The sequence below is a fragment of the Hoplias malabaricus genome, chromosome 15 (genome assembly GCF_029633855.1).
Source record: "Hoplias malabaricus isolate fHopMal1 chromosome 15, fHopMal1.hap1, whole genome shotgun sequence".
In the NCBI taxonomy this organism is placed as follows: Eukaryota; Metazoa; Chordata; class Actinopteri; order Characiformes; family Erythrinidae; genus Hoplias; species Hoplias malabaricus.
The window spans coordinates 3,280,409-3,301,405 of record NC_089814.1 but is presented as its reverse complement, the minus strand read 5'-3'; the positions used below and the strand labels follow the sequence as shown (position 1 = coordinate 3,301,405).

General features: G+C 46.3%; 2 protein-coding genes across 4 annotated transcripts in view; one reads left to right on the top strand and one right to left on the bottom strand.

Moving 5' to 3' along the window:
• LOC136667916 (zinc finger protein 665-like) overlaps window positions 1–407 on the bottom strand; it is a 30,064-nt gene extending 29,657 nt beyond the window's left edge. The window contains exon 1 of one of the 2 annotated variants that reach the window (XM_066645086.1): window positions 311–407. The gene's annotated coding sequence lies outside the window, so the exon portion shown is untranslated. Of the gene's footprint in view, window positions 1–72; window positions 179–310 lie in introns of those variants that run through there. The other variant, XM_066645083.1, reaches the window with a different exon arrangement.
• A 1,252-nt stretch (window positions 408–1,659) lies between these two features.
• On the top strand, window positions 1,660–20,713 carry poglut3 (protein O-glucosyltransferase 3). 2 transcript variants are annotated; one of them, XM_066645849.1, is made up of 10 exons: window positions 1,660–1,693; window positions 4,518–4,910; window positions 12,364–12,561; window positions 13,691–13,974; window positions 15,193–15,409; window positions 17,085–17,281; window positions 17,493–17,687; window positions 18,424–18,528; window positions 18,982–19,164; window positions 19,587–20,713. In XM_066645849.1, the coding sequence occupies exons 2-9, from the start codon at window positions 4,703–4,705 to the stop codon at window positions 19,123–19,125; spliced, it is 1,548 nt and encodes a 515-aa protein (XP_066501946.1). In that variant the 5' UTR covers window positions 1,660–1,693; window positions 4,518–4,702; the 3' UTR covers window positions 19,126–19,164; window positions 19,587–20,713. The 2 variants fall into 2 exon arrangements, with proteins under 2 accessions (XP_066501946.1, XP_066501945.1); XM_066645848.1 differs by having other exon boundaries at window positions 18,982–20,713.
• Window positions 20,714–20,997: the final 284 nt, after the last annotated feature.

Sequence of the window (20,997 nt, the reverse complement as noted above, 5' to 3'; positions counted from 1 at the left end):
CATATACGGATGACATAAGACTGGCAAGATAGTGTCCACAATAGGAGGAAGTAATAGGAGCTGCTAACTTACACTAGCTGGTAGTTAACTTCCTGTCTGCTTTAACAACAAACTGGAATTGGGTTGAGTGGTCAAACCTTCAAACAGTGTGTATATAAACACTGAACTCAGTGTGGACTAACTTCCGACATTTCCCCAGTTTTACACGGTCTTTTCCAGAGAAAGAGAGCGTGCCCGCCCCCGTTTCTGTGTGAGAAAGAGTTATAAACACAATGTAAACAATGTGGAAAAGTCTTACTCAGGTCTTTACCTTCAGAAAGACACCTGATTTGTCTCCAAAACACAGCTCTCCTTCTGCTCCTCCCTCACACACAGCCCCGTTTCCCTTTTTCGCAAAACCCGCCCCCTGCGCTTGGATTGGCTGGAGTTTCATACCAGTAGTTCTGCTATTGGCCAGCTGGCTTTATGACGCTGTCTTCGTTGCCATGGGAGGTTTTCTATTGGAGAGCAGGCGGGCAGCAGTTAGACTGCACTGCTGCTCACACACACTACGGCTGTGTCTCAATTACAGAGGCTGTACCCTTCATCATATTGGTTCCACGGCGTTATTTTTAAATCTGCCCATACCGTAAATATACGTCAATCCTGACACTTGAGTTAGTTACGTGTCTTTTTGTTGTTTCTTTTATTTAAGCTGAAGTTTGTGTTGTTTTACCGAAAACAGTTTGAGTTTTTTTAATTATGAATACACAACAGGAACTTCCTGTTTAGGATCAAAATATTCATAAATCTGTGCATTCTATAATTTGGAACAGACACAGAATTTCTTTAACCTTTCATTTGCTTTTATGACATTTTGTGATTTTACACTTTTATTTTTTATTAATGATACAAACGATATTATTCCCTCTCTATCATTTCATCATTGAAAACCCAGCTCTTCCGAGAGTATCTTTTGCACTGAATGTCTTTCTTTAATGCACTTCCTGGCATATTGCACTTAATGCAAGATATTTTTGTATAAATTGTGCTGTAGTTCGAATGTTAGATCCTCTTTTGTAAGTCGCTTTGGATAAAATTCATTCATCCATTCATTGTCTGTAAGTGCTTATCCAACTCCGGGTCGCGGTGGGTCAGGAGCCCACCTGGAATCATTGGGCACAAAGCGGGAACACACCCTGAAGGGCAAGGCAAGGCAAGACATTGGCAACTCAAAGTACGACAGAGTTTTAGGGCCACAGCATTGAAAAAAAAAAAAAAACAGGTTTTAAAAGCTATTAAAGTACAATGAAATCAAATTAAAGTATAAAAGACAAATAAAAGAGTGAAATAAAAAAATGCATTTATTGAAATACTACTAAAAAAATTGAATAAATTAGAAATGTATAGAGTTTAAATGTTGATCTAAGTGTAGCGCTACTCAACGGCACAGGAGAACAGTCAGGTCTTTAATATAGATTTGAAGATTGTAATATTTGTGGCAAATCTGATATCTTCTAGGAGTCTGTTCCAGATGCAGGCAGAATAGAGCCCGAAAGTGTGGTTCTGACCCGGGGCACTGCAAGCTGACCAGTCCCGACTGATCTGAAGGGGTCTACTGGGTTCATACACTTCTGGCACTAATAGCACTTTAAAATGAATCCAGTGTTTAATCGCATCCAGTGCAGTGACGCGCTTGGTTCTCTTTGTTCTGGTAAGAGTTCTAGTTGCTGCATTTTGAATCAGATGCAGCTCCCTAACTGTGGCCTTGGGAAGTCCTTGGGAACTCCAGTGGGTGCCAGTCCTTCACAGGGTGACACACTTTCGCTCACACATATGGACACTTTTGAGTCGCCAATCCACTTACCATGTGATTTTGGACCGTGGGAGGAAACCCATACAGACACAGGGAGAACATACCAGACAGTCACCAGGACCCTGGAACCCTGTGACTCTGCTGGCCATGTGTCACTGTGGATTCAAGACAATTATTTCTTAACATCACAGACACAGAAATATTGTACAGTGATCCCTCATTTTTTTGGCGGGATGCGTTCCAAGACCCACCCGTGAAAAATGAATTTCCGCGAAGTAGAGTAAAAGTAAAGTAAAGTAAAATGCATTTAACAAGTATTTGGACTTTTAAACCCCTCCCTGTTACTGTTAACAACCCACCCTTTGCATTAAACAGTCGTTTTCTAATGTTTTTCAGCTGGAACTACATGTGATGTCCTACCAGTTTCTTTAATAGAGTCATTCCTAAGCTGTGATTTAGCGTCAGTAAATTTCACTCGCATGTCGACGTGAACAACACATGTACTGTACGTAAGAAACACTTGTAAATGATATATTTTGTCACCTACAGGTATTTTAAGTTTTTAGCCAAATCACAGTGGATTATGGGTAATCTGCGTTCGAGAACCATTTTTCCGAATTGTACATTCCGAATAGGGGCAGCACGGTGGTGCAGCAGGTAGTGTCGCAGTCACACAGCTCCAGGGGCCTGGAGGTTGTGGGTTCGATTCCCGCTCCGGGTGACTGTCTGTGAGGAGTGTGGTGTGTTCTCCCTGTGTCTGCGTGGGTTTCCTCCGGGTGACTGTCTGTGAGGAGTGTGGTGTCTCTGTGTCTGCGTGGGTTTCCTCCGGGTGACTGTCTGTGAGGAGTGTGGAGTGTTCTCTCTGTGTCTGCGTGGGTTTCCTCCGGGTGACTGTCTGTGAGGAGTGTGGTGTGTTCTCTCTGTGTCTGCGTGGGTTTCCTCCGGGTGACTGTCTGTGAGGAGTGTGGAGTGTTCTCTCTGTGTCTGTGTGGGTTTCCTCCGGGTGACTGTCTGTGAGGAGTGTGGTGTGTTCTCTCTGTGTCTGCGTGGGTTTCCTCCGGGTGACTGTCTGTGAGGAGTGTGGAGTGTTCTCTCTGTGTCTGCGTGGGTTTCCTCCGGGTGACTGTCTGTGAGGAGTGTGGTGTGTTCTCTCTGTGTCTGCGTGGGTTTCCTCCGGGTGACTGTCTGTGAGGAGTGTGGAGTGTTCTCTCTGTGTCTGCGTGGGTTTCCTCCGGGTGACTGTCTGTGAGGAGTGTGGTGTGTTCTCTCTGTGTCTGCGTGGGTTTCCTCCGGGTGACTGTCTGTGAGGAGTGTGGTGTGTTCTCTCTGTGTCTGCGTGGGTTTCCTCCGGGTGACTGTCTGTGAGGAGTGTGGTGTGTTCTCTCTGTGTCTGCGTGGGTTTCCTCCGGGTGACTGTCTGTGAGGAGTGTGGAGTGTTCTCTCTGTGTCTGTGTGGGTTTCCTTCGGGTGACTGTCTGTGAGGAGTGTGGTGTGTTCTCTCTGTGTCTGCGTGGGTTTCCTCCGGGTGACTGTCTGTGAGGAGTGTGGAGTGTTCTCTCTGTGTCTGCGTGGGTTTCCTCCGGGTGACTGTCTGTGAGGAGTGTGGTGTGTTCTCTCTGTGTCTGCGTGGGTTTCCTCCGGGTGACTGTCTGTGAGGAGTGTGGAGTGTTCTCTCTGTGTCTGTGTGGGTTTCCTCCGGGTGACTGTCTGTGAGGAGTGTGGTGTGTTCTCTCTGTGTCTGCGTGGGTTTCCTCCGGGTGACTGTCTGTGAGGAGTGTGGAGTGTTCTCTCTGTGTCTGTGTGGGTTTCCTTCGGGTGACTGTCTGTGAGGAGTGTGGTGTGTTCTCTCTGTGTCTGCGTGGGTTTCCTCCGGGTGACTGTCTGTGAGGAGTGTGGTGTGTTCTCTCTGTGTCTGCGTGGGTTTCCTCCGGGTGACTGTCTGTGAGGAGTGTGGAGTGTTCTCTCTGTGTCTGTGTGGGTTTCCTTCGGGTGACTGTCTGTGAGGAGTGTGGTGTGTTCTCTCTGTGTCTGCGTGGGTTTCCTCCGGGTGACTGTCTGTGAGGAGTGTGGAGTGTTCTCTCTGTGTCTGCGTGGGTTTCCTCCGGGTGACTGTCTGTGAGGAGTGTGGTGTGTTCTCTCTGTGTCTGCGTGGGTTTCCTCCGGGTGACTGTCTGTGAGGAGTGTGGAGTGTTCTCTCTGTGTCTGTGTGGGTTTCCTCCGGGTGACTGTCTGTGAGGAGTGTGGAGTGTTCTCTCTGTGTCTGTGTGGGTTTCCTCCGGGTGACTGTCTGTGAGGAGTGTGGTGTGTTCTCTCTGTGTCTGATTTTTAACACGGACTATGACAGACTCGTCTAAGGAATCTCCACTGGACTCTCATTTGTTGGAGAAAAGGAGTGGGGATTCAAGCTCTTTGAGCTGGATGAGAGACTGGAGTGTTCTGAATCTGAAGGACATTATGTATTTTTGTTTATTTATTTTTTTTTAACATGGGGTGTGCTGATCAGGCAATGTAATGGTTTGGTGATGTGTGTGTGTGTGTGTTCAATGTTTAATATGTGGACTGAGAGTTTGTTAAATTGTTATCTTTTTGTTATTTGTTAAATAAAGTGGAATTAAGTCTCTCTCTCTCTCTCTGTCTCTGTCTCTCTCTCTCTTTCTCTCTCTGTCTGTCTGTCTCTCTCTCTCTCTCTCTCTCTCTCTCTCTCTCTCTCTCTCTCTCTCAGGCGGAACGTTTTTTCTCTGGATTAGTGAAACTCGTCGGATTTATTTTCCCGCTGCACACACGGCGGCTCCGAGGTTTAAACTTCAGAAACAGTTTTTTTATGACATTAAAGTTAATAAAGCAGAGCGGGAGGAGGAAGAGGGGGGGCGCAGTCAGTGGCCACAGGGAAGTAAATGAGTTTTAGTGATGGCTCTGAGTTTAAAAGTCAGTATCATCGCTTTTATCCTCTGTATTAAAGTAAACTCAGATCTATTACAATCGGAAAAAGCCGAGGTTAGTCCCGGGAAGAGTTTAGTTTGGGGTTTAGGGCTAGATTCCCGAGGTGTGCTCCCTGTAAGGTATTTCTACATCCAGTCAGTTGATGAGAATGGGCTCAACATGTCTACGTCTCCAGGTAAACACGACTGTTACACGTTTATTTAAACTTCAATAAACAAATAATGTGTTTGTGAAGCCTATGTCATGAGAACTGGATTTTGGAGTTTGGATTGTAGTGTGACTGTGAAAATGTCAACGCAGGTTAGAGTGTGAGTGACTGGATGAGTGTGTGTGTGAGTGAGTGACTGGATAAGTGTGTGTGTGAGTGAGTGACTGGATAAGTGTGTGTGTGAGTGACTGGATGAGTGTGTGTGTGAGTGACTGGATGAGTGTGTGTGTGAGTGACTGGATAAGTGTGTGTGTGAGTGACTGGATGAGTGTGTGTGTGAGTGACTGGATGAGTGTGTGAAACTGTCCACAGGTGTGAGTGAGTGTGTGTGAGTGACTGGATGAGTGTGTGTGAGTGACTGGATGAGTGTGTGAAACTGTCCACAGGTGTGAGTGAGTGTGTGTGTGAGTGACTGGATGAGTGTGTGTGTGAGTGACTGGATGAGTGTGTGAAACTGTCCACAGGTGTGTGTGAGTGACTGGATGAGTGTGTGTGTGAGTGACTAGATGAGTGTGTGAAACTGTCCACAGGTGTGAGTGAGTGTGTGTGTGTGACTAGATGAGTGTGTGTGTGAGTGACTGGATGAGTGTGTGAAACTGTCCACAGGTGTGAGTGAGTGTGTATGAGTGACTGGATGAGTGTGTGTGGGAGTGACTGGATGAGTGTGTGAAACTGTCCACAGGTGTGAGTGAGTGTGTGTGAGTGACTGGATGAGTGTGTGTGTGAGTGACTGGATGAGTGTGTGAAACTGTCCACAGGTGTGAGTGAGCGTGTATGAGTGACTGGATGAGTGTGTGTGAGTGACTGGATGAGTGTGTGTGAGTGACTGGATGAGTGTGTGTGTGAGTGACTGGATGAGTGTGTGTGTGAGTGACTGGATGAGTGTGTGAAACTGTCCACAGGTGTGAGTGACTGGATGAGTGTGTGTGTGAGTGACTGGATGAGTGTGTGTGTGAGTGACTGGATGAGTGTGTGAAACTGTCCACAGGTGTGAGGGAGTGTGTGTGAATGACTGGATGAGTGTGTGTGAGTGACTGGATGAGTGTGTGTGTGAGTGACTGGATGAGTGTGTGAAACTGTCCACAGGTGTGAGTGAGTGTGTGTGTGAGTGACTAGATGAGTGTGTGTGTGTGAGTGACTAGATGAGTGTGTGTGTGAGTGAGTGACTGGATAAGTGTGTGTGTGAGTGAGTGACTGGATAAGTGTGTGTGTGAGTGACTGGATGAGTGTGTGTGTGAGTGACTGGATGAGTGTGTGAAACTGTCCACAGGTGTGAGTGAGTGACTGGATGAGTGTGTGTGTGAGTGACTGGATGAGTGTGTGTGTGAGTGACTGGATGAGTGTGTGAAACTGTCCACAGGTGTGAGTGAGTGTGTGTGAGTGACTGGATGAGTGTGTGTGTGAGTGACTGGATGAGTGTGTGTGTGAGTGACTGGATGAGTGTGTGTGTGAGTGACTGGATGAGTGTGTGTGTGAGTGACTGGATAAGTGTGTGTGTGAGTGACTGGATAAGTGTGTGTGTGAGTGACTGGATGAGTGTGTGTGTGAGTGACTGGATGAGTGTGTGTGTGAGTGACTGGATGAGTGTGTGTGTGAGTGACTGGATGAGTGTGTGTGTGAGTGACTGGATGAGTGTGTGAAACTGTCCACAGGTGTGAGTGAGTGTGTATGAGTGACTGGATGAGTGTGTGTGTGAGTGACTGGATGAGTGTGTGAAACTGTCCACAGGTGTGAGTGAGTGTGTGTGAGTGACTGGATGAGTGTGTGTGTGAGTGACTGGATGAGTGTGTGAAACTGTCCACAGGTGTGAGTGAGTGTGTGTGTGAGTGACTAGATGAGTGTGTGTGTGAGTGACTAGATGAGTGTGTGTGTGAGTGACTGGATGAGTGTGTGAAACTGTCCACAGGTGTGAGTGAGTGTGTGTGAGTGACTGGATGAGTGTGTGTGAGTGACTGGATGAGTGTGTGTGTGAGTGACTGGATGAGTGTGTGAAACTGTCCACAGGTGTGAGTGAGTGTGTGTGTGAGTGACTGGATGAGTGTGTGTGTGAGTGACTGGATGAGTGTGTGAAACTGTCCACAGGTGTGTGTGAGTGACTGGATGAGTGTGTGTGTGAGTGACTAGATGAGTGTGTGAAACTGTCCACAGGTGTGAGTGAGTGTGTGTGTGTGACTAGATGAGTGTGTGTGTGAGTGACTGGATGAGTGTGTGAAACTGTCCACAGGTGTGAGTGAGTGTGTATGAGTGACTGGATGAGTGTGTGTGTGAGTGACTGGATGAGTGTGTGAAACTGTCCACAGGTGTGAGTGAGTGTGTGTGAGTGACTGGATGAGTGTGTGTGTGAGTGACTGTCCACAGGTGTGAGTGAGCGTGTATGAGTGACTGGATGAGTGTGTGTGTGAGTGACTGGATGAGTGTGTGAAACTGTCCACAGGTGTGAGTGAGCGTGTATGAGTGACTGGATGAGTGTGTGTGAGTGACTGGATGAGTGTGTGTGTGAGTGACTGGATGAGTGTGTGTGTGAGTGACTGGATGAGTGTGTGTGTGAGTGACTGGATGAGTGTGTGAAACTGTCCACAGGTGTGAGTTAGTGTGTGTGAGTGACTGGATGAGTGTGTGTGTGAGTGACTGGATGAGTGTGTGAAACTGTCCACAGGTGTGAGGGAGTGTGTGTGAATGACTGGATGAGTGTGTGTGAGTGACTGGATGAGTGTGTGTGTGAGTGACTGGATGAGTGTGTGAAACTGTCCACAGGTGTGAGTGAGTGTGTGTGTGAGTGACTAGATGAGTGTGTGTGTGTGAGTGACTAGATGAGTGTGTGTGTGAGTGACTGGATGAGTGTGTGAAACTGTCCACAGGTGTGAGTGAGTGTGTGTGAGTGACTGGATGAGTGTGTGTGAGTGACTGGATGAGTGTGTGTGTGAGTGACTGGATGAGTGTGTGTGTGAGTGACTGGATGAGTGTGTGAAACTGTCCACAGGTGTGAGTGAGTGTGTGTGTGAGTGACTGGATGAGTGTGTGAAACTGTCCACAGGTGTGAGTGAGTGTGTATGAGTGACTGGATGAGTGTGTGTGTGAGTGACTGGATGAGTGTGTGTGTGAGTGACTGGATGAGTGTGTGAAACTGTCCACAGGTGTGAGTGAGTGTGTGTGAGTGACTAGATGAGTGTGTGTGTGAGTGACTGGATGAGTGTGTGAAACTGTCCACAGGTGTGAGTGAGTGTGTATGAGTGACTGGATGAGTGTGTGTGTGAGTGACTGGATGAGTGTGTGAAACTGTCCACAGTTGTGAGTGAGTGTGTGTGAGTGACTGGATGAGTGTGTGTGTGAGTGACTGGATGAGTGTGTGAAACTGTCCACAGGTGTGAGTGAGTGTGTGTGAGTGACTAGATGAGTGTGTGTGTGAGTGACTGGATGAGTGTGTGAAACTGTCCACAGGTGTGAGTGAGTGTGTATGAGTGACTGGATGAGTGTGTGTGTGAGTGACTGGATGAGTGTGTGAAACTGTCCGCAGGTGTGAGTGAGTGTGTGTGAGTGACTGGATGAGTGTGTGTGTGAGTGACTGGATGAGTGTGTCTGTGAGTGACTGGATGAGTGTGTCTGTGAGTGACTGGATGAGTGTGTGTGTGAGTGACTGGATGAGTGTGTGAAACTGTCCACAGGTGTGAGTGAGTGTGTGTGAGTGACTAGATGAGTGTGTGTGTGAGTGACTGGATGAGTGTGTGAAACTGTCCACAGGTGTGAGTGAGTGTGTATGAGTGACTGGATGAGTGTGTGTGTGAGTGACTGGATGAGTGTGTGAAACTGTCCACAGGTGTGAGTGAGTGTGTGTGAGTGACTGGATGAATGTATGAGTGACTGGGTTAATGTGTGAAACTGTCCACAGGTGTGAGTGACTGGGTGAGTGTGTGTGTGAGTGACTGGGTGAGTGTGTGAAATTGTCCACAGGTGTGGGTGTGTGTGTGTGACTGGGTGAGTGTGTGAAACTATACACAGGTGTGAGTGTATGTGACTAGATGAATGTGTGAAACTGTCCACAGGTGTGAGTGACTGGATGAGTGTGTGTGTGTGAGTGACTGGATGAGTGTGTGTGTGAGTGACTGGATGAGTGTGTGTGTGAGTGACTGGATGAGTGTGTGTGTGAGTGACTGGATGAATGTGTGTGTGAGTGACTGGATGAATGTGTGTGTGAGTGACTGGATGAGTGTGTGAAACTGTCCACAGGTGTGAGTGAGTGTGTATGAGTGACTGGATGAGTGTGTGTGTGAGTGACTGGATGAGTGTGTGAAACTGTCCACAGGTGTGAGTGACTGGATGAGTGTGTGTGTGAGTGACTGGATGAGTGTGTGTGTGTGAGTGACTGGATGAGTGTGTGTGTGAGTGACTGGATGAGTGTGTGTGTGAGTGACTGGATGAGTGTGTGAAACTGTCCACAGGTGTGAGTGAGTGTGTGTGAGTGACTGGGTGAGTGTGTGAGTGACTGGGTTAATGTGTGAAACTGTCCACAGGTGTGAGTGACTGGATGAGTGTGTGTGTGAGTGACTGGATGAGTGTGTGTGTGAGTGACTGGATGAATGTGTGTGTGTGAGTGACTGGATGAATGTGTGTGTGAGTGACTGGATGAATGTGTGTGTGAGTGACTGGATGAATGTGTGAAACTGTCCACAGGTGTGAGTGAGTGTGTGTGAGTGACTGGATGAGTGTGTGTGTGAGTGACTGGATGAGTGTGTGAAACTGTCCACAGGTGTGAGTGAGTGTGTGTGAGTGACTGGATGAGTGTGTGAAACTGTCCACAGGTGTGAGTGAGTGTGTGTGTGAGTGACTGGATGAGTGTGTGTGTGAGTGACTGGATGAGTGTGTGAAACTGTCCACAGGTGTGTGTGAGTGACTGGATGAGTGTGTGTGTGAGTGACTAGATGAGTGTGTGAAACTGTCCACAGGTGTGAGTGAGTGTGTGTGTGTGACTAGATGAGTGTGTGTGTGAGTGACTGGATGAGTGTGTGAAACTGTCCACAGGTGTGAGTGAGTGTGTATGAGTGACTGGATGAGTGTGTGTGTGAGTGACTGGATGAGTGTGTGAAACTGTCCACAGTTGTGAGTGAGTGTGTGTGAGTGACTGGATGAGTGTGTGTGTGAGTGACTGGATGAGTGTGTGAAACTGTCCACAGGTGTGAGTGAGTGTGTGTGAGTGACTAGATGAGTGTGTGTGTGAGTGACTGGATGAGTGTGTGAAACTGTCCACAGGTGTGAGTGAGTGTGTGTGAGTGACTGGATGAGTGTGTGTGTGAGTGACTGGATGAGTGTGTGAAACTGTCCACAGGTGTGAGTGAGTGTGTATGAGTGACTGGATGAGTGTGTGTGTGAGTGACTGGATGAGTGTGTGAAACTGTCCACAGGTGTGAGTGAGTGTGTGTGAGTGACTGGATGAGTGTGTGAAACTGTCCACAGGTGTGAGTGAGTGTGTGTGTGAGTGACTGGATGAGTGTGTGAAACTGTCCACAGGTGTGAGTGAGTGTGTATGAGTGACTGGATGAGTGTGTGTGTGAGTGACTGGATGAGTGTGTGTGTGAGTGACTGGATGAGTGTGTGAAACTGTCCACAGGTGTGAGTGAGTGTGTGTGAGTGACTGGATGAGTGTTTGTGTGAGTGACTGGATGAGTGTGTGAAACTGTCCACAGGTGTGAGTGAGTGTGTATGAGTGACTGGATGAGTGTGTGTGTGAGTGACTGGATGAGTGTGTGAAACTGTCCACAGTTGTGAGTGAGTGTGTGTGAGTGACTGGATGAGTGTGTGTGTGAGTGACTGGATGAGTGTGTGAAACTGTCCACAGGTGTGAGTGAGTGTGTGTGAGTGACTAGATGAGTGTGTGTGTGAGTGACTGGATGAGTGTGTGAAACTGTCCACAGGTGTGAGTGAGTGTGTGTGAGTGACTGGATGAGTGTGTGTGTGAGTGACTGGATGAGTGTGTGAAACTGTCCACAGGTGTGAGTGAGTGTGTATGAGTGACTGGATGAGTGTGTGTGTGAGTGACTGGATGAGTGTGTGAAACTGTCCACAGGTGTGAGTGAGTGTGTGTGAGTGACTAGATGAGTGTGTGTGTGAGTGACTAGATGAGTGTGTGTGTGAGTGACTGGATGAGTGTGTGAAACTGTCCACAGGTGTGAGTGAGTGTGTATGAGTGACTGGATGAGTGTGTGAAACTGTCCACAGGTGTGAGTGAGTGTGTGTGAGTGACTGGATGAATGTATGAGTGACTGGGTTAATGTGTGAAACTGTCCTTAGGTGTGAGTGACTGGGTGAGTGTGTGTGTGAGTGACTGGGTGAGTGTGTGAAATTGTCCACAGGTATGGGTGTGTGTGTGTGACTGGGTGAGTGTGTGAAACTATACACAGGTGTGAGTGTATGTGACTAGATGAATGTGTGAAACTGTCCACAGGTGTGAGTGACTGGATGAGTGTGTGTGAGAGTGACTGGATGAGTGTGTGTGTGAATGACTGGATGAATGTGTGTGTGAGTGACTGGATGAGTGTGTGAAACTGTCCACAGGTGTGAGTGAGTGTGTATGAGTGACTGGATGAGTGTGTGAAACTGTCCACAGGTGTGAGTGACTGGATGAGTGTGTGTGTGTGAGTGACTGGATGAGTGTGTGTGTGAGTGACTGGATGAGTGTGTGAAACTGTCCACAGGTGTGAGTGAGTGTGTGTGAGTGACTGGGTGAGTGTGTGCGTGACTGGGTTAATGTGTGAAACTGTCCACAGGTGTGAGTGACTGGATGAGTGTGTGTGTGAGTGACTGGATGAGTGTGTGTGTGAGTGACTGGATGAATGTGTGTGTGTGAGTGACTGGATGAATGTGTGTGTGTGAGTGACTGGATGAATGTGTGTGTGAGTGACTGGATGAATGTGTGAAACTGTCCACAGGTGTGAGTGAGTGTGTGTGAGTGACTGGATGAGTGTGTGTGTGAGTGACTGGATGAGTGTGTGAAACTGTCCACAGGTGTGAGTGAGTGTGTGTGAGTGACTGGATGAGTGTGTGTGTGTGAGTGACTGGATGAGTGTGTGTGTGAGTGACTGGATGAGTGTGTGAAACTGTCCACAGGTGTGAGTGAGTGTGTGAATGTGTGTCAGGATCAGGATGAAGTGCTTGAAGATGAATGAATTAATGAATGATTTAAAAATATACATGAGGCACACAAAGTTTTTGTTCTAAAACTGATTGTTTTGAGTAAAGGCAGGCCTCTTGTATATTTTCTCTCTTAATGAAAATCTTAAAAGTATTTGTTTAAAACAAAAAAGTAAAACAAGGATGTACTCTGACAGCGATGGCTTTTCTTTGCTTTAAAACCAACAATGTCTTTACAATAAAGACTTCTCTTAAAACATTGTGGGAGTGATTGATCTTTATTCATTTATTATTTCAGGTAAAGACTCGTTCAGGGTGAGAATAACCTCGCTGTCTCCGAAGGAACACGTCCGTATCCACGTCCCTCCTCCTCTGGACAGAGGAGACGGATCGTTCCTCGTCAGGTTTCGGATGTACGGAAGCTCAGACTACGGACTTAAGGTGGAAATCTTCCATAAGGACAAACCAGTGGCCAAGTCTCCATACACCCTTAAAGGTACAGTGGGTTTATTTTCCTCTGAAACAAAGGGTATAGATACTTTATTGATCCCTGAGGAAATTTAGCAGACAGTAGCAACAAACACAACACAGTAGACCTCACAATAGAGAGGGTGTTAAAAAAATAAAAGATAAAATACTGCTGCAAGGGCAAGGAATAAAATATATATATATGGGACACTGCGGAGGCGGGGGCAGGAACAGTGCAGTGCTGTGACCGTGAACAAGAAACAAGATCAACACGTGTCAATATGTGCAGCGTATCAGCAGTTACTTTCTTTTTTGCTGCGTCTTCGAGGAAGGCTTTACACTGGAAAAAGACACGTTTTCTTTGAGGATTTGATGGTATTCAGCCACCGTAAGTGAGAGCAGGCCCAGATGCTGAAGGTTCAGTCGTGGCTCATAGATCGTCCTCAGACTATTGGATGATAACAGTCAGTGATCAAGCTTTTACAGTTTATTTTACAGTTGAAAATATAAAATTGATGAAGAAAACAGATACAGTGACATTAAAAAAAGCACAGATATCTGCTGGGGCTCAGGGTGAATAATCACATTGTTTTTACAGAAATCTCTGAGAAATATTAGAGAGAGCTTTCCACTGTCATTTTCAAAATTGTCATTAAAAAAATCGCTGTCTTTTCTCTGGTTTTTGTAAATGAGCTCTGTACCAAACAGATCCCCCTCATAAACACTGAGAGAAAACCAGAAAACGGTTTGTAAATGTAAAAATAAAATTGTAAATCATTCATTTTGTCATGGTCTGTAACACTTATCCAGTTCAGGGTGGCGGTGGGTCCAGAGCCAATCAGGAATCACTTGAACCCACAACCTTCAGATCCCTGGAGCTGTGGGACAGAGACAATAAACAAATGCTGCCCCCTTACATTTAAATTTAACAGCAGTGTAAACACTTTCCCGATGTATGATTTTGTTTATCTCCAAGGTCCAGGTCACGGTGTGAAATAATTACAATATTTTTTAAAATTTCATTTTTTTTCCTCACTGCAGATGAAAGTGATTTATTGATTCTTTTAGGGCCCGGTTGTGAAGGAGTGTTCTGTGAATAAATGTTGGGCACATTCCTATTTCTGTACTGTTTTTCCTCATCGAATATTCCTTTTTAGGTCCACTTTATCACGAGTACTGTGACTGTCCCGAGGCGGATGCTTCCTCCTGGCGGAGTGTGATGCAGTGTCCTGCTTCAGAGCCTCAGATCGATGAGGATTTCACCTCGTTTCCATCTGTGGATCTGCTCCGGCTCCTTGAGGAGGTCCCTAAGCGTTTCTCCAGTAGAGGAGGCCTTATCCACTACACCATCCTCAACAACCAGCTTCACCGCCGCTGCCTCGGGCGATACACTGACTTCAAAATGTTCTCCGACGAAATGCTGCTCTCTCTTGCACGAAAAGTCAGTCTCACCTTTTATTATATGCTGACAACCACTTACAAAAAAATAAATTAATACATTCAAATAAAGTATTTCAAATGTTTAGATGTGTGGATAAAAATGTCAGATTAATTTTGTCCACTGTTTGACTGGGGTCTCTAGACTTGTGCCTTTTAATGTACTTCTTACATATAACTTAATAACAACAAAGTCCTGCTCCGGGTGACTGTCTGTGAGGAGTGTGGTGTGTTCTCCCTGTGTCTGCGTGGGTTTCCTCCGGGTGACTGTCTGTGAGGAGTGTGGTGTGTTCTCTCTGTGTCTGCGTGGGTTTCCTCCGGGTGACTGTTTGTGAGGAGTGTGGTGTGTTCTCCCTGTGTCTGCGTGGGTTTCCTCCGGGTGACTGTTTGTGAGGAGTGTGGTGTGTTCTCCCTGTGTCTGCGTGGGTTTCCTCCGGGTGACTGTCTGTGAGGAGTGTGGTGTGTTCTCCCTGTGTCTGCGTGGGTTTCCTCCGGGTGACTGTCTGTGAGGAGTGTGGTGTGTTCTCCCTGTGTCTGCGTGGGTTTCCTCCGGGTGACTGTCTGTGAGGAGTGTGGTGTGTTCTCCCTGTGTCTGCGTGGGTTTTCTCCGGGTGACTGTCTGTGAGGAGTGTGGTGTGTTCTCCCTGTGTCTGCGTGGGTTTCCTCCGGGTGACTGTTTGTGAGGAGTGTGGTGTGTTCTCCCTGTGTCTGCGTGGGTTTCCTCCGGGTGACTGTCTGTGAGGAGTGTGGTGTGTTCTCCCTGTGTCTGCGTGGGTTTCCTCCGGGTGACTGTCTGTGAGGAGTGTGGTGTGTTCTCCCTGTGTCTGCGTGGGTTTCCTCCGGGTGACTGTCTGTGAGGAGTGTGGTGTGTTCTCCCTGTGTCTGTGTGGGTTTCCTCCGGGTGACTGTCTGTGAGGAGTGTGGTGTGTTATCCCTGTGTCTGCGTGGGTTTCCTCCGGGTGACTGTCTGTGAGGAGTGTGGTGTGTTCTCCCTGTGTCTGCGTGGGTTTCCTCCGGGTGATTGTCTGTGAGGAGTGTGGTGTGTTCTCCCTGTGTCTGTGTGGGTTTCCTCCGGGTGACTGTCTGTCTGTCTGTCTTTTTTTTTTATACATTAAAACACCTGACCGTTTTGAACAGGACCAAGCGGGACCTGTGCGATTGGTTTATAATCAAATCAAATGTGGTTTAGAAAGTGATTTACCCTCTGTTTACTGTTTTCCAGGTGAAGCTGCCGGACGTCGAGTTTTATATTAATGTGGGTGACTGGCCACTGGAGAGTCGTAAAGTGGACGACGTTCCAGGACCTGTCCCGATAATTTCATGGTGTGGCTCCACAGAGACTCGGGACATCATCCTTCCCACCTACGACATCACACACTCCACTCTGGAGACGATGAGAGGAGTTTCTAACGACCTGCTCTCTGTTCAGGGACACACAGGTGTGGGCTTCATTTCTCTCCATCTGTAAAGATGCCGTCCTGACACTACTCTGACTTATTTATTAAAGCGTTTATTTATTAGTGTCTTTTCTGTAAAGTGCAACTCTCATATATAACGATGTATTCCTTGAATGAAACGTTTTATGCGCCAAAGAACATAGAGTCCCCCACATGAATGTGTCCAGGTTTATAACAGACTTAGTACAGAATCTCTGACACATCCAGGCCACTAGGGGTCAGTATAACAGCTGTTTCACAACATGACGACGAATCAGTGGAGAAACTGGGAATTTGTTTTTCTTTGCTGCAGAAAACATTTAAAAGGATTTGCCCTAGAAGTTTCTGTGAGGATTTGATGGCACTCAGACTGACTTCATTAAAGCAGTTTCATCCAAACTTGGGTTTTTGATCCTGAAGATTTGGATCTAGGTCCTGGGGAATCCACTCTAACGTTTAAGAAGAATTAAACGCTGTAAATCTTGGGAAATTAATACCAAATGACAGGATGATTTTATCTCGCACTGAGAGGTGGATTAAAGGTGGACTGACAGTGTTGAGGATACACTTTTTACAGAAATGACTTATGCTACATTCACACAGCTGGTAAAAGTGGCCCAAACCTGAATTCACGCCAAGATTCTGATGTTTTTGTGCTGTTCACACTGTCTTTATAATGTCACCTACATCTGACATCAGTCTGAACAGATCACGCTCTTGAACCCACCAACCAGCAAAGGACGAGGCTTCAGCTGCCGACCAGAAGGAAATGTCCATCTGTTTCATACAAAGCACTTCGTTTTTAAATGAAGGAATGGGACCGGACTGGTGTTTTACTGCAGCGCTGTGTCACAGAACCTCCCTTTTCTCTGTGAGCTCTCTGTTAAAGACAGAGTATTAATTAAAGCCTGTGGAGGACATTAAAACATGAACGGATGTATATTTCACTCCAAGCACAAATTTCCCGGGTCTCTTACGAACTCGAGGGTCTCCAAAGAGAAGCAGACGAGTGCAGACATGAGTTTAATATCTACATGATCCTCATTTATACAGCTTCATACCGAAAATAACAATCTGAAACCGACACAGAACGACTACAAAATGAGCTCTTATCCTGTATGTTTTATAAAGTTATAAAGTTTTTTCACTCATTCATTCATTCACTCTCTGTGACCCTTATCCAGTTCAGGGCGGCGGTGGGTCCGGAGCCTATCTGGAATCACTGGGAACACACCCTGGAGGGGGCGCCAGTCCTTCACAGGGCGACACACACCCACCCCTACGGACACTTTTGAGTCTCCAATCCACTACCAACATGTGTTTTATGTTTGTAAAATGATCACAAAGTGCTAAAGTATCATTTGTCCAGCAGAGGGCCACATAGAGGAGCTCAGAGCAGAAAACCCAGATGTAGAAATCCTTATCCTGCGATTTCTGGATCAACTTGAAAACGTTTTGAAAAACTGGGACAAAACCAACGAGATCGTTCTGATCCTTGATGGGGAAAAGGGGGCTGTGATTTGGATCAGGATTATAAGCGTTTGAAGCTTAGTTCTGGATCAGAAACCTCACTCCAACTGATCCCAGAGGAACTCAATAGAGCTGCATCACTCCAAAGAGCACAGAGAAACCTGATCACTGTTTACCTCCGTGTCATTGTCCCCTTGTGTCTCTCTAGGCCCTGCGTGGGTGAATAAAACGGGGCGAGCGTTTTTCCGCGGCAGAGACAGTCGCGAGGAGCGTCTTAAACTCGTCTCCATGTCCAAAAAACACCCGGAGCTGCTGGACGCTGGGATCACAGCTTTCTTCTTCTTCAGAGAGAGGGAAAAGGACCTGGGGAAAGCTCCGCTCGTGGGATTCTTTGACTTCTTTAAGGTAAACACAGGCAAAAAACATAAAAAAAACAACAATTCTGAAATATTAAACTACGATATTAATCACTCAAGTGATGTCCAGTGAAAACCTTTGAACTCCGGTATGGATTTAACACAGATCTAATGAAAAAGCTCTAAAATGTACAGGTTCTGACGGGTTCTGTGATGGTTACACTCTCCTGGAGCAGGTTTAAGGCTGTTTTTCTCTGCAGTATAAATACCAGGTGAACGTGGACGGGACAGTGGCTGCTTACAGGTTTCCGTACCTGATGCTGGGGAACAGTGTGGTGTTAAAGCAGGACTCTCCGTATTATGAACACTTCTACACTCACCTAAGACCAGGAGAACACTACCTCCCTGTGAAGAGGACACTGTCCGATCTCATCCAGAAAATAAAGTGGGCAAAGGTGAGGACTCCAGCTTTCGACTGGTTTAAAGGGTCATTTCACAACAAACCGGACTCGTCCAGTTTCAGCCAACAGTGGTTTAACAGGAGCACGTTATGGTTTAGTAACATAACCCTAACGTAACCACTCGGCGCTCTCCTCCAAGTGTGTTGAGCTCCAGAGATGAGCTTTAAAAGGATGTTGGTGCAGCTTCCAACTCTTTAACTTCATGTATAATGTATATAAAGTGTTGAAGGCAAGGGAGGAGGAGTGAGGGAGCAGGTGGTTTCCTATCCTCCTCCAAAAGTGCATAGCGCAGGTTCTGGTGCCCCACACTGTGTTGGGATCGAACCCATGTCTCTGGAGTTGAGCCAAAAAGGAATAAGACCCAAGTGCAGAACCAGGAGACAGACCCCCTTTTTTTTATATAAAAAAAAAAAAAACACAGATAAAATGCAGCTTTAGAGAAAAAAAAGCTTGAAGGGCGCAAGCAAAGAGGCTCTAGACGCAGCTCCTCAGTTCCCAGGTAAACAGGAGTGGATGATTGATTCAGTTGGTGGTAGACTTTGCCTCCCTCCAGTGGCCAAAGCTGGCACTGCAGGCAGCCCAAGCCCTGGCTGGACTCTTACAGGATCAAATGTTTCCATTCGCAGTTCAGAGAACACAGCTTTGGTGGGGGATACGACAACGGTATAATACTGGAGTATATCAAGAACAACAAAGCAGTTTTACATTGTGTGTCTATTCTTTTTGTCAGGAGAACGATGCTGAGGCGGAGTCCATAGCTAAAGCTGGACAAGCAGTGGCCAGAGAAGTTCTCCAACCCCACAGACTCTACTGCTACTACAACACTGTCCTCCAGGTTAGGAACACCGCTCCCCAACATCGCGCCCCTCTCCTGTTAAAGGAGCAGTCAGCGGTATTCTCAGGGATAGCAGTGAATCATGACGTAACTTTGTTCTGAACACCGCCGCCCCTCAGTGGGGGACCCGCTCTGTGGAGCATAAACTCATTCACTCAGGGGCTGCAGAGCTGTTAGAATCGTCGTCTCATGAGACCAGCGGTTTATAAACATATTACTCACTTGCAGAAATGTTGTTTGCTACGTTTACTCTTTAACCCTTTAATGCCAGAGTGGTTTACTCTGGTGCATTTATTATTGTCATTTTTGCGATATATTTATTTCAGTTGATTAAATGGAGTAATTTAACTTCACGTGAAGCACAGAAATTAAAAGCTGAAGCCAAACTTGAACGTCCTGCACCACTTCACTTTAATTACTTATGTATTTACTTATGTATTTCTGTTTTTTTAGGCCTATGCCGCTCGGCAGGTGGGGAACCCCTCGGTCCATCCCGACATGGAGCTTGTTCCTCAGCCCTCTGACCACAGCGCTGTGTGCAACTGTAAGAAAACAAGAGCAGGAGAAGATTTCAGGCAGAAGAAGGATGAGCTATGACACAAGGATTAGTCTGAACTCCAGCGCACAGCAGGAAAGGTGTAGTCTACAACTGTGACAATCCTCCTTTATTCACAAGTGCCTCTCAGACCTTATTCACCTCATTTTGTTTACATTTCGCCTACTTTTCTCTCTGATTTTACCCTCATTTTGTTACATTTTAATATTTATCACATGACGCTTCGAAACTGGGAACTCAACCCCGTGTTTACACATCACCACTGGAGCTCAGCACGCTCGGAGGAGAGCACCGACTGCCCAGTTCTGTTGGGTTAGAAAGCAGCTACGTCAGCTAGTGTTGCATGGAGTAACTGGGGGGAGAGGAAGGGCCTCTGAAACAGAGTGAAACATGTGCAGATTTACAACTGTGACCATCTTCTTTTACTCACACTACTTCCTTTTTTTAAATTTAGATTTTCAGCCGATATTGCCTTGGTTTTTATCCATTGCTACTTCCCCAGGCGAGCTCTATATGAGATCAAAACAGGAGCTGAAACCTTAGCACAGGCCTAAGTCGAGAATGTGAAGCCAGAGCTCAACGTTCCTGGAGGAGAGCACTAACGGCTACCTTCTGTTAGTCTGACAGCACCTGGAGTGACGAGTCAGGGCCGGGGCCATTGTAGACATCAGGAAATGTACAGATGACTGACCTGGGAACTCTTCATCTCCCGACGACTGCAGCAAAATACAGAGTAGAGATTCTCTGCTTTTTTCCATTTGATTTTTTAGAACGTTTATTGAAATCACAGTTTGAAGGAGTGTAATGTTCTTTAACTTTGTTCAACGTTGTCATAACTTTGAAATGAAGAAATGCAGTAACTCGGAGCTCATGGACTGGTGTTTGTTGTAGTTTTAAAGAGCAGTGCCACTGGGATTTTATTAAACGATGGAACAGAAGCAGGAGCTGGAAATTAATCTTGAGTTCTTCTTGTTTCTGTGAGAAATGCCAGAGTAGTGTTTCTGTTTAGTGTTGGGGTATAGTCACGTGTCCTTGAGGCACAGCTAAAGAAGCGTGAAACAACACACACACAAACACAGAGCGCTGAAGGGCGTCCGCTATTGCTCTCTGTGCTTGGAAGCTCCTACAGCACTGACATTGCAGTTACACTATTTACTTTAAATAAAACAACAACAGTCACTCGAGACACTGACCCTCAGTAGGTAGAGCACATGGGTTCATGACGCTGACGAGTCGATGGTGGTCTCCTCACCTTTGAGTGTCTGAGTTTCAGAGCTCTTCGGCTCCAGGGGTCTCGGTCTGTGAAGGCACAAGGAGACACATGACTCCACCGAGAGCGTGGTACATTAGGGCCAAACATATAAGGGGCCAGAAATACTCTGTTGTTTAAAACTGTTAAGAATTTAGTGTACGTTAAAATAGTGTTTACATTCGTCTGTCTGCAGATTTATATTCAAAAGTCTTTATTATGTGGTGTTTCTTTTTTCTCCTCAAAGAGAAATGGTTCTCTTCACAGTTAAAGGGATGGTTTGGTTTATTCTAAGTGTTTACATTATGTAAATATTCACCAAAATCTGATTTTTTTAAAGCAGATTGTTTGCTGTTTTATGACTTTTAAAATAAAATGTATAGCCGTTTTTTCCAAAACATTGTACTTATTTACTTCTATAAAAAAGAAAATGACACCAAGGAAGTTGGCATTAATTCCCCCATAATCTAGGACTCCCCCAGTCTCAAACATTTCCACCAGCCGCAGAGAATGAGAAACGGATCGGACACCAAGCCTCTCACGAGTCCGGTACCGGGGGGATGTGTGTAAAGTGGAGAAGTGAGTTTCTGCTGAAACTATTCATCACACACAGACAGATGAAGTAAAACTATCAATTTCAAAAGAATAAAAAGGATGCTAGAAC

Bases quoted from the DNA above. Each gene is read 5' to 3' on its own strand.
- poglut3 (XM_066645849.1), top strand. From the start codon at position 4,703: ATGGCTCTGAGTTTAAAAGTCAGTATCATCGCTTTTATCCTCTGTATT. The intron at 15,410-17,084 runs GTGTGGGCTTCA...GTGTCTCTCTAG, and splicing joins CTCTGTTCAGGGACACACAG to GCCCTGCGTGGGTGAATAAA. The intron at 18,529-18,981 runs GTTAGGAACACC...CTGTTTTTTTAG, and splicing joins ACTACAACACTGTCCTCCAG to GCCTATGCCGCTCGGCAGGT.